The sequence below is a fragment of the Pelodiscus sinensis genome, chromosome 27 (assembly GCF_052426305.1).
Source record: "Pelodiscus sinensis isolate ZL-2025 chromosome 27, ASM5242630v1, whole genome shotgun sequence".
Taxonomy (NCBI): Eukaryota; Metazoa; Chordata; order Testudines; family Trionychidae; genus Pelodiscus; species Pelodiscus sinensis.
The window spans coordinates 5,666,014-5,678,673 of NC_143078.1; the positions used below are offsets into that span (position 1 = coordinate 5,666,014).

At 51.2% G+C, this 12,660-nt stretch overlaps 1 protein-coding gene across 1 annotated transcript in view; it reads right to left on the minus strand.

Moving 5' to 3' along the window:
* The window catches only part of CR1 (complement C3b/C4b receptor 1 (Knops blood group)), a 238,352-nt gene that overhangs the window by 133,189 nt on the left and 92,503 nt on the right, over window positions 1-12,660 (minus strand). The window contains exons 60-67 of the mRNA XM_089773562.1: window positions 10,140-10,316; window positions 8,437-8,622; window positions 7,781-7,972; window positions 7,441-7,537; window positions 5,713-5,798; window positions 4,706-4,900; window positions 3,576-3,758; window positions 1,479-1,655 (exon numbers count right to left, since the gene is read on the minus strand). Coding sequence (XP_089629688.1) covers window positions 1,479-1,655; window positions 3,576-3,758; window positions 4,706-4,900; window positions 5,713-5,798; window positions 7,441-7,537; window positions 7,781-7,972; window positions 8,437-8,622; window positions 10,140-10,316 — 1,293 coding nt within the window. The remainder of the gene's footprint in view (window positions 1-1,478; window positions 1,656-3,575; window positions 3,759-4,705; window positions 4,901-5,712; window positions 5,799-7,440; window positions 7,538-7,780; window positions 7,973-8,436; window positions 8,623-10,139; window positions 10,317-12,660) is intronic.

The window sequence follows — 12,660 nt, forward strand, 5'->3', positions numbered from 1 at the left end:
CTAAGCTCTCAGATCTGGTCTGCAGGCACTGTGGGAGCCTCAGCCAGCTTTCCTGCCCCCGCATGCTGTCCCCAGATTTTCAGCAGTCAGAGCAGCACGTGGCCCCCGCAGCTGCTCTGAGAGTCATGCAGGGGCATGGAAGGCAGGGGGCCTGTCTGAGAAACCTGCTGGGCTGCTGGCCAGGAGTCATCTAGGTTAAACATCTCCCATCCAAAGCCTGCCTACGGCAACTCAGCCCCTTTCCTAAACTCCCTCATCTCTGTACGTGCACACCTAGACCCCTAACTCATGTAAACAAAACCCTCCGCATCCCTGCTACTGCACCCATGTCCCCGCCCAGACTTAGCACCCCAAATCCCAGTCCTAGATTACAACCCAAACCACTGCTCCCCAGTTCCCTGCCCCACTTCTCAACCACCTTCTTCACCTAAACACCGACCTAGATCCCACCCTGCTTCCCGACCCCAAATCCACTATCCCACGCTTCCTTCTGCACCCAAACTCTATCCCAACCCCCTTATCTCTTCCATTAATATCACAAGCACTACTCTTCGCCTCTTAGCAACTTCGTGGGTTAGACATGCAGTGTACATCCAGTACCTTTATTTTCCAAAGCATTCCCCCTGCAGGATCTTTATGTGTCCCCGGATTGCCAGGGGAAGGGGGAGATTCGGGAGGAGGAGCACTCGGCGTGGAGGCGGAGAAGGTGAAAGGGCCCACCTAGAGCAAGTCCGTCCACCGACCCCCAGCAAGACTCGCCCGACAAGAGATGCTGAGTGGGCCAGAGGAGTCAACACCTCTGTTCAGGGCAGGGCAGGACTCCTCAGACCCGCCTTAGGGAGGGGAAATGCTTGCGGCAGCAGAGGGGATAGGTCATCCCCAGGCTAAGGACCCTCGGCCAGGTAGGGGTTTCATAGAGATCAAGGCAGAGGGGATCGCTAGTCCGAGCCGAAAGATCCTCACTCCAGCCATCGCTGAGGCATTCGTCTCGACTGGGGCGCCTGGCTGTGACCCCAACTCCAGTGACGGAGAGCGACTCCGGGTAGCAGCCGCTACTTGGTAGAAAGGGACCCAGGGCGGGAATACTTGAATTACCCCACGGGGGTTAGTGAGTTTCGCCTCATCCCCACCAACCCAGGCACTGGACCATTTCCCTGCTCTTAGGGTGCTGGGTCGGGACCCAGTGGAGAGGGAAGGCCCGGGTTCCCTTACCCCCAGTCCGGGGGCTAACTCTTACACTGGCTTGCTCCAGCAGGACCCTGTTTGGCTTGAGCCAAGAAGGCTGTACACCTGTGAATTAGAGACACTTGTCTGTGGAGGAGTCTGTTATCGGTAGACCTTAGCCTGGAAAGCTGTGTTTCTGTTGATCTGAGACCCACACCAGGGAATAGTTTAAAGATGGGACACTCGGCTTTTAAGCAGAGGAAGATCCAATAGGGTAAAATACAATGGACACTCTAAGCTGTAGCCACACTCACCTCTTTCACACACGGGGACAGGAGGATCCCAGCTACCATCGTTTTGGCACCGAGGCTGAGAGCTCCCTCGCAAGGTGTAACCAGGCTCGCATTCCAACACCGCGACGTCTCCAGGGCCATAGGGGGCCAGCGCTCCGTTCATTCTGCCGTTCTCCAGTTCCGGGCTCACGCACGTCACTGAAAGGGGAAGCGTAACAACCGCTTTCGACTCCAAAGCACATGTGGGATGGAATGGACCCTTTTCCCACAGAGCCATGTCCATTGATCAGTCCTTTGCGTCAACCTCATCTGTTTTTTTCAAGTATCACTTTCTCTAGGCACCTTTATCCATTCCTTCAGCAGGAACGTTTCCCCTCTGCAAGCACAGAACCATTCACCGCTGGTACAAGTCGGTACGGTGCTCATGAAAACAGAGAAGCTCCTTCTGGGTATGTCTACACTACTGCGCTAATTCGAACTAACTTAGTTCAAATTAGTTAATTAGAACTAAGCTAATTCGAATTAGCGCAGCTAGACTTAAAAACTAGTTCGAATTAGCGTTTTGCTAATTCGAACTAGCATGTCCACACAGAGTGGACCCTGAACTGGGGTTAAGGATGGCTGGAAGCAGTGCCGGCAGGGCATCAGATGAGGACTTAGAGCGTGGAGCTGCTCTCTCAGGCTAGGCGAGGGCTGTGCTTTAAAGGACCAGACCCCCACCCCAGACAGACAGTTCTCAGAGTTCCCCGCTTGCAAAGCAGTCCTGGCTTGGAGTGCCCTGAGTGCCCAGACGCGGAACATCACAGCACTCGGCCATCACCCCGGCTGCACTTGCCGCAGGCTGCCATCCGGGAGGAGGGAGCAATCGGGGGGCTGCAGGAGAACTTCCACCCCGAGAAGCCCGCAGAGCCAGCCCAGTCCTCCCCATCGGGACGCGTACCCCATTCCTCCCTCACCTCTTTCCACTTACCCTTCCCTAGCCCCCCTTCCTGATGTACAAAATAAAGAAAATGTGTGTTCAAAAATAGAATCTTTATTGAACAAAACTGGCGGAGACTGGGAAAAAGAGGTGGGAGAGGTGAATAGAGAGAGTGGGAGAGGGGAGGGCAACTAAAATGATCAGGGGTTTGGAACAGGTCCCATATGAAGAGAGGCTAAAGAGACTGGGACTTTTTAGCTTAGAGAAGAGGAGACGGAGAGGGGATACGATAGAGGTCTATAAAAGTAAGAGTGGGGTGGAGAGGGTGCATAAAGAAAAGTTCTCCATTAGTACCCATAATAGAAGGACTAGAGGACTCCAAAGGAAAGGAATGGGTAGCAGGCTTCAAACTAGTAACAGAAAGTTCTTCTTCACAAAGCAAAGAGTCAACCTGTGGAACTCCTTGCTGCAGGAGGCTGTGAAGGCTAGAACTAGAACAGAGTTTAAAGAGAAGTTAGATCAAGTCATGGAGGTTGGGTCCATGGAGTGGTATTAGCCAGGGGGTAGAAATGGTGTCCCTGCCCAAAGTTTGTGGAAGGCTGGAGATGGATGGCACAAGACAAATGGCTTGGTCACTGTCTTTGGTCCATCCCCTCCAGGGTATCTAGGGTTGGCTGCTGTCGGCAGACAGGCTACTGGAGTAGATGGACCTTTGGTCTGACCCAGTACGGCCATTCTAAGCTCAGGGCTCAGGGTCGGGGGTCTCAGTGGACCACCTTGATTTTCATGCAAACCTGCTCCTGGGTGGCCAAGCTGGCAGTTCTCCTGCCCTAGACGGCCACTTTCCTGTGCCTAGTACGGAGGTCGTGGACGAGGTCCACGATGTCTGCACTAGACCAGGCGGGTGCCCGCCTCTTGCGGTCCTGGCCAGGCTCCTGAGAGCCGCCAGCCTGGTCCCAGGAAGAGGCGGAGGGCTGGGGGGCATCGGGTGGCTGGCTCATAGCGTGCCAGGTGCAGGGTCTACTGGCTGGGTGCTGGCAGGCTTGCACCTGGCACGGGCACCGTAGCCAGCCAGTGCCCCTTTAAGGGGTCCGGGGCCGGGAGGGGGGCAGATGAGTTTCCCTGGTGGTGCCCAAAGTGACAGAAGAGAAACTCGTTTGTAGATGCAGCTTACGAACAATTCGGAGTTTGACACTTGCCTCGCTCACAGACTGGCACAGGTGGATCCCACGTCTGATCTGTCTGGCACCGGCTCACCCTGTGACCCTTCATGGTGTAGCCAGGATCGCACTCAAAGGTCACGCTGTCCTTATACGAATAGACACGGCGCTCGCCAGGTTCTCGTCTTCCATTCTCAATCTGTGGGGCTGGGCATCTAACCTCTGCAATAGAAATGCTTTTGCTGAACCGCGGGGCCAGATAGGAAGACAGACATTTCTGCAGCCCTCCAGCCTTTGTCAGCCTTTCAACCCATGTCACTTGTTGCACCAGCCTGTGTTATTCCTCTTTGGAAATACAGATTGTTGTGGGCTATGTGGGGGGCTGCTCTGAGAGGTGGAGATACTCTGGTAAGCGATATGTGCACTGCCCCAGTGCAGTTCGTATTCATGTAACAATTCCACTGGGTCAGTGGCATGAAGAAGACGGCCCAGAGAGGGGATTCCTTGGCCTAGATGCAGCAATTCTTCCCAACCGTCCACAGAGGCTGCACGCAAAATAACTCTTCACAAAGTAGCCTCTGTTCATTGCACACACCGCTCCTGCACCATCCAAACACTCGAAGCAGAACAAGCACCCACACAACACAACCAGCACACACGGTGAGCCCTGTCACACAGCCCCAAACCGCAGCACAGATTTTTCAGTCACTACTTGTACAAATCAACACACAGATCCATGTCACACACGCTCACCATGACACTGCATTCGGGTTTCTTAGAACCATGGCCACTGAGCGAAGAGTAGCTAGGAGAGCGCACTGGATATGCAATACACAAACTTCCACTCACCACCTCTCTTCTGTTCCCCAGTTCTACCCCTGTGTGGCTCGAGACCTTCAGCAGCCTTCCTACACACTTGGGACTATCCCAGTTCTGCAAACGGGGCTGCTCTAGAGGTGCACTCAAAGATACCGGTTCCCCATTCAATTCTTCACGTCTGCTCTAAAACTATTTACTCTAACGTGCGTCGTGGAAATCTTGTGGAGACGTTGCACAAGGCAGGAAGTCTAAGTGCCGGGATTTAACTGCATCTTCACACTGGGGGATTTCTTAGACTTTCTATCCATGACAAAGCAGAGCTGGGAGGGTTGCACTAATACAAACCCCACCTCCACAGCGAGGGGCAGGTGGACGCCACACTCCATTTAGTCCATCCTCGGTTGTGCATAAAAGAGAGGCCTCTCCAGTCGGCGGGTATCCGTTATCACATGTGTAAGTTACAGATGACCCATAATAGAATTCATCCATTAAATCCCCATTGTGCTTTCCATTGGGAATATGTGGAGGGGGTTTACACGGAATACCTGGAGAGACACAGGAGGAGCGAATTGAGAATCAAACACAGTCACTCCCCGGAGTCTGTGGTACCTGAGATCTCTCACCGAAGATGCACACCTGTCCTATGTTACAATGCCAGTCCTATATTAAGCTAAATAATGGGTTATGAACAAGGTAAGAGAAACAAGAGAGTTGTTTAGAGTTAAAGGAGGAACACATACAGAGAGAAATGAGTTACAATTTTAAGTTTCAAAAGATGACACGAGCTTCTGTAATACGCAAGCTGTATGTGTCCTTTTGACGGCTACCCTGGATGGTCAGAGGTCGACAGGTCTTCCTTGTTGCGCGGGGAATGCCATGTGTTGACGTAAATTAGCATTTTCCACTGGGTAATGCTACTCTCCTGAGACTGAGGGTTGAGTGTTGTAGAGCAACTGCTTTTTATATTTCCATACCCAACACTGAAATATGGCTTTATAACATGTGACGTGTTACACGTTTTGCTTGATGCCTTTTTTCTGCTACTCAATCGGCAAAGAAAGACCGAGTTCTTATGGTCAGGGACTTGATACAACACACTTCTTCCTGAGCTACAGCCCTTCTCGCAGATACCTATAACCCCGAGTGGCTCTTCTGGTTAATGTACCCATCTGGGATGTGGAGATCTCAGTGAAATTTTTGGCTCTGCTACTGACCGGCCTGGAGAAGTCATTTAATCTCCCTGTGCCTCATTTCCCACTCTGGAAAGCAGGGATCATAATGCTTCCCTTAAGTTACATTTGCATGGCAAGCAGAAAAGAGGGGAAAGCACACAGACCGAGATTTGTAACCTACTTACGCTCACAAAAGGGCATTTCCCCACTCCACGCGACACGCATTCCAGAAATCACACATCGTCGGGAAGACTCTCCAATCAACCGGTGCCTGCAAATAGGCAGAGGGGTTATCAGTTGTTACCTGCTCCTCTGTTGTTTGAATTCTCCTGCAGAGTTTAGGTATTTGGGACGCGCTTCTCCCCAGCTACAGCAAGTAGAGACCAACACCACTGACTGCTGGTGTAAAGGCTCCTTCACCTTTTTAGAACTCCTGGCCTGCCTGGATATGCATACTTCAAATATTCTTTGTGAAAATTAGGGCATATAACCTGTCCTTGGAGAGCTTGTAATCCTCTGAATGTGTATATCCTATTTCTGTGTAGGTATCCGTCTTGTATATGAAGTTAGAATTATGAAGTATAAGCCCATTTATATCTGTATATGAGCTAATAGTGGAGATTAGGAGTACTCTAGGAAACTAACGGCCCGCTGCTCAGAACAATGATCTTTGAATAGTCAATTTTCCTGTATGCCTGAATTGTGGTAGGTCCCACAAAGACAAGTGACCATGCACCTGGTGCTGGGTCCATGCTGAATTTTGTACTTTATCACACAGCTAGGGAGATGGAATCTCTATTTCCTGTGCTGGATAAATGCTATTTAAGGAATGGGAAGCAATGATTGTCTTCAACTGGCATCACAGACTTCTCCCCACCCCAGGAGGATACAGGAAAACCCCTGGAAACAGAGGGCATCTAAGAAGAGCGGGGAGAATTTGCTAGGCCCAATCCAGAAAGATGAGCTCTGGCCTGGAAAAGACTTTACCTGAAATAAGAAGTAGGGTGAGAAGTTATGATTCATAACAACTTCTCTTGGTTTGTTAGTCTTAACGGAGGGTTTTGTTTCATTTTGTTAAGTCATTTTCTAGATATTTGCTCTATTTGTTGTCGCTTGCAGCTGGTGATGAAAGGGAGGAACATCTTATGAGCTACGCTGTAAAAACTGGATGCTTAGTGAGATGGATTTACTTGGAGTTTTGCTCCCATGGGGCTCTGCACCAGAGTGTTGTGCCAAGTTCCCATGACTGAGCCTTCTAGGGGCTGAATTGCTCTCAGTGTCTCTGTTGCTCTGCTGCGGGCTGTGACCCCAACTCTGTGCCCTTATGGGGAAGACTAGAGCTTCAGGATCAGCAGGACTGGGTGGTGGGCCATGGTCCCCCAATGTATTCCATCCCTGTGCAGATTTTCTCCATCGATGTGCAGAATAAATGTATTTATGTGCACCAAGGTATGTGTGAAATTGCACCGCCAGTAGAAACAAAAATCAGGCTGCGGGCACACTGCTAACCAACGGCCCGGCATTTCATCTCTCCTGAGCAGCCACACAAGCACACAGCTACGGGGAACACAGAGGGTGGGGTGCCCCACGGGGAAGATAGGTGGCCTCAGTGCTGTGATCAGCTCCCCAGGTGACCCAACCCATCACACCTACTCTCCACAGGAGACGTCTCTCCTCACCCAGCACTTGCAGGCAGAACATTCAGTTGGCCGAAACGGCAACTAAAGAGTGTACTATAAATGGGAGAGCATGAGAGAATGCAAGAGAAGAGGAAAGAGGGAGGTTTATATCAATCAATCTGTTCTCGCACATTGATCCTAGAATCAGGAACTAGGGGAGTACGGGGATTTCTCTTTCTGTTGCATAGCTGCAAGCTAGGCCCAAGTAGTGAGCTCAGGCAGTCAGAAACATACCCTTCTTCACACGTGAAGCTGACCATTGACCCAAACAGCATATCTGTGACATTAATTCTGCCGTTCTCCAGCTCTCCTGGATGACCGCACGATTTCCCTGGTAGAGGACAAGAGTAGAATTACGTTTTGCTCTTTCTAAGCAACAGTTATCCCAAGGCGCTGTCCATATCAAACACTCTGCAGAAAAGATCTCATTTAGAAGGGCCCACAGTGGGCAACGACACAGAGTTTTACTGCTCATTATGAACTATTTAAACATGGGTTACGTTTTGTAGCGTTGCTGCAAGTGCCATTAGGAGCTTTAGGGAACAGCAGAAACAAGTAGCATGTAGACACTCACTGTTACAGAACTCGAGTGGTTCTGACCACGTTCCATTTGGAAGGCATGTAATAGTGGGTCGAATACCAGGGTGTCTAGTGTATCCAGGCCGGCAAGTATAGTTTGCAGTCTCCCCAACAGGAAAGTAGGACTGATTTCTATACTCGCTCTTCAGCTCAGCAAAGCTTAACCTCGCAGGGACACCACAGCCAACTGGCAAGAACAGAAACACACGTGAGAAAAAACAGGGGGTGATGGGAAGAATATTGCAATGGAAATCAGAACCCTTTTAAGAAGAGCTTAAAATGGGCTGATTTACAGGATAGGGGAAAAGGCCCAGGGTGCCTGTATTCTGCAAAACCAACTATCTCGAGTGCAAGTTGTTGAGAGAGGCATGAGTCCTGCAGAACTGTGTTTCCATTCACACCTTTAGGCTGCTCAGTGAGACAGATACATGTCTGTCAGGAGAGCGGGCAGGACGCAGGGGACCAACTATCAAAGTGATGAAGACATGAGGAGACTGGGAGGAGAGGCAGGGGGATATCTGTATTTTCCCCATTCACAGCAGAAAACCGACCCTAGGACACAGATGGAGTTTATACTTTAGCCTCCAGGCACTTCCCTGCCCGACACTGACCATCTCAGTGACCCAGCAATCACCCTCGACTCACACTTACCAGGTTGTATGCAGACTGGAACCGGGGGATCCCAGGTTGCATCATCTCTGCACTCAATCTGCCGGCTGCCATCCAGGGTGTAGCCAGGATCACATTCAAAACTCACCCTGTCCCTGGGTCTGTAGACAGGGCCACGTCCAGGTACTTGTCTTCCATGCTGGATTTCTGGGGCCATGCACAGGACTTCTGAAAGGGTGCAGAAGGCATCAGCCTGCCTGGCTAGCAGAGCTGTTCAGTGGGTGCTCGGCACCTCTGCTCTGCACTGGCTGCGTCCCAGTGCTAGGTTGCCTAAAATCATCTTTCCGGCGGCATTGTACAGCTGGGATCCTGGGGACCAGAGGCTCCTGGTGTTTCCTCTCTGTCACACAGAGAGTAGGGCAGACAGGAGAGTTCCCTGCGCGGGGCCCTCATTTTGGAACCTGCACATTGCACTTGTTACCAATCAGTAAAGGCCTGTTGGCTTCTAGGACACACTCTGCAAATCTGCCTTGCTCACTCAGCGTGTGACCCTGGTGGGAATCGGTGGCTGAGGCTTGTGAGTCTGTCCGCACGCTGGAGGGGAACGTGGGGATCAGCTGCTAGTTTTTGTAATTCACAACCCGGGTGCCTATGGAGTCAGACAGATGCTTTTTTAAATATTTCCCTCCTCTGTGTGTGGGTTCCCATAGGGCAGCGATGGCTACAGTACGGCCCAAGGGCTGGATCTGACCTGCTAAGCTCTCAGATCTGGTCTGCAGGCACTGTGAGAGCCTCAGCCAGCTTTTCTGCCCCCGCACGCTGTCCCCAGATTTTCAGCAGACAGAGCAGCACGTGGCCCCCACAGCTTCTCTGAGTGGCATGCAGGGGCGTGGAAGGCAGGGGGCCTGTCTGGGAAAGCTGCTGGCCAGGAGTCACCTAGCTTAAACGTCTCCTGTCCAAAGCCTGCCTATGGCAACTCAGCACCTTCCCTAAACTCCCTGCTCTTTGTACCCGCACTCCTAGACCGCTAACCCACGTAAACAAAACCCTCTGCATCCCTGCTACTGCGCCCATGTCCCCGCCCAGACTTAGCGCCTCAAATCCCAGCCCTAGCTCACAACCCAACCCCTGCTCCCAAGTTCTCTGCCCCACTTCACAACCCTCTCCTTCACCTAAACTCCCTCCCAGATCCACCCTCCTTCCTGACCCAACGTCCATTATCCCACGGTTCCTTCTGCACCCAAACTCCATCCCAAAGCTAGAGAAAATACCATCTGGCTCCTTTCAGCAACTGAAATTGGACAATTTAGCATTGGTGGTGTATTATAATGCCAGTACTAACAGGCCATTCCCTTTTGCAATCTTTTACTCCTTTGCAAAATTCTCAGGCTTATGCCACTGTAGAAAAGAGCTTGACTGCAAGAAAAAAGGCCAAGGGAAAAAATGGAGATGGTTCTACGCTGGAATTAAAGGGCCGTACTCTATGTAAAAAGTGAGAGTGACAAATGTGTCTGATTACTAGAGAGATTGTTCAGACTGGATAAACGTTCCAAGTTTATTGAGAAATTCAGCCTAGGAAGTGAAAGGATCAAAAAAAAGTGCAGTGGGCCTGGAGTTATTGTATATCCTCTTCTCAACCACTTCCAGTTCCCATTTCAAGATGGGACAGACAATCAGCTAATGAGCACAGGAAGATCTAATTGGGATAAAATACTACGGACACTCGAAATGTGAGCCACACTCACCTATTTCACAGATGGGGACAGGAGGATCCCAGCTACCATCGTTTTGGCACCGAGGCTGAGAGCTCCCTCGCAAGGTGTAGCCAGGCTCGCATTCCAACACTGCGACGTCTCCAGGGCCGTAGGGGGCCAGTGCCCCATTCGTTCTGCCGTTCTCCAGTTCTGGGCTCACGCATGTCACTGAAAGGGGAAGGGTAACAACCGCTTTAGACCCCAAAGCAATGGGCTGGTAGTGCCGCCTGCACACTAATGGGCCCAAATTGTGTGTTCAATTACAGATGCCTAAAAAGGAGCCGGATTTTTTTCTTGCTATTGGATGTTTATCCATTCCTTCAGCAGGAACAGTACCCCTCTGCACTCACAGAACCATTCACCGCTGGTACAATTGGATGTGATGTTCTTGAAAGTACAGGAGCTCCTTCTGGCAGCTGTGACTTTTGCTCCTGTCTCACTGCTTGTTTAGATACAAACTGTGAAATCTATTGAATTGGTGGCTTGTCTCAAAGTTCTCTTGGATGAATTTAAATCCTCGTGTGTGTCTGATATACTGAGCGAGGCAAAGTGAATAGCAAAGAGACCTGAAATGCACCTTTGCATTGAAGGAGGAGGAGCCTCCGACCACACTTGGATACCGAGCAGCGGAAGATCAAAGTGCGCTGTTTCAGGTTTAAGTACAGTTACAAAACTTCCCCTCACTCAGGCCCATTGCTTTTGGTCCCCTGGGTTATTTCTCACAGCTACCATACTGCTGCACATCTGCCCCCATAGGTGACCAAGTAAGGCGCCCCATATCTCAAAGCCCCCTGCCTTCAGGTGCCTGCCCTGAGCCTCCCACACTCTGCCCCGACTCCTGCACCCCAACCGCCTGCACTAACACCCCCCACCTTCCAGTCCTCTTCCCTGATTCCTGCACTCCCACACTTTGACCTGAGCCCTCCCAAACTGAGCCCCCCACACCAAACCCCCTACACTGAGCGTCCCCAAACCTCTCAGCCTTCTGCCCTGACTCCTGCACCCCACTCCCTGTCCCAAACCCCCAACCCCTACATTGACTCTAGCACCACTGCACTGAGCCCCCCATATCTCCCAGACCCTTGACCTGACTTCTCACCTCCATGTCCTGCCCCGAGCCCCCCCACTCCATCCAGCCCCCGTCTTGACTCCTGCCCCCACCTTCTCCTCTACGCTCCATCCCCTGCCCAGACTCCTGTACCCTCCAATCCCTGCTCTGAGCCCGCCGCCACACCCAACCTCCTGCACTGACTCCTGCACCCCCACCGTCTGCTCAGAGCCTCAACATTGAAAGAAAGCATGTATCTTTTCCTTTTCACTCCAGAAACCCGAAGCTTTACTCCTGTTAAGGCCTCAAGCAATGCTGGGTACATTTGCTACGAAGAGAATAGCCGGGCTCAGCTGTAATTTACAGACATTCCACAGGTGAACACTGCCAAGGCCTGGTTGTTGGGCTTTCTGTTTCCAATGTTCGTTAGAGAGGCACCATGCCACACCACAGGGAAGGTAGAGCTGAACCAAAGCTCATGACGCCCAATATATAGGAGGGAAAAGATCCACATGGTTGATCTGACCCTAACAGCAGTGAGACTAATGCAAACTGGGGTAGAGTTCCCTACCTCCATCGCATTCACATTCCCCCAAACACCCTCATAGCTTGACACGGTTTCTGACACCATCGACGCATTCCCAGCCATCTTAGGAAGGCTCCAAGGGCTCCTTGCCCTGTGTATTTAGTGTTTACAGTGGAAATTCTTCCACTTTAGGACTGCTGACTGGTCAGCTTGGACCTTCAAGGGAACTTGTTCAAAGAGCAGGGCTGGTCACCATCCAGCTCTTTTGGGATCTATTCAGAGGGTGGAAAAGCCCAGGCACTATGGTCGTGAGCTGAGCAAAGACTAGGACAGCTGGAGCTGATATTTGCTTTTTCCTTCCAGATCCCATTACCAGTCCCACAGTCTGTAGAAAAGAGCTGGATGGTAAGCACAGTGTCAAGAGGGGGAAGGGGGATGGTTCCATGCAGGACCTCAAGGGTCGGATTTTACATTTAAGGAAAGTGAAAAAACGTCCCATTACCAAAAGGACGGCTCCTAATGGATAAAAATTCCAAGTCAATTGAGAAATTCAGCAGAGAAAGTAAAAGGACCCAAAAACTTTCCGTGGACCCAGAAGTCATTAAATATCCTCTTCTTGACCACTTCCAGTTCCCATTTCAAGATGGCACTGACACTTGGATCCCAAGCAGAGGAAGACCAGAGTGCCCTGCTTTCAACTCTAAACAGAGTTACAGAAATTCCACCCTGGGTCATTTCTCACAGCTGGAGCAGTGAGAGGACTCGTGACCCCCACCGGCATTGTGGGAAAGCACCCGGATTGCAGGAAAGAGAAGGGACAGAGTTAGCTGCCACCCCCATTGTTCTCCGAGTCCCGCCAGCGCCACCCCCAACTTAGCAAACTTCTTACACTCTGGGTCTGTTCCTATCTATCAGGACCATCCACCTCGCCCCTCACA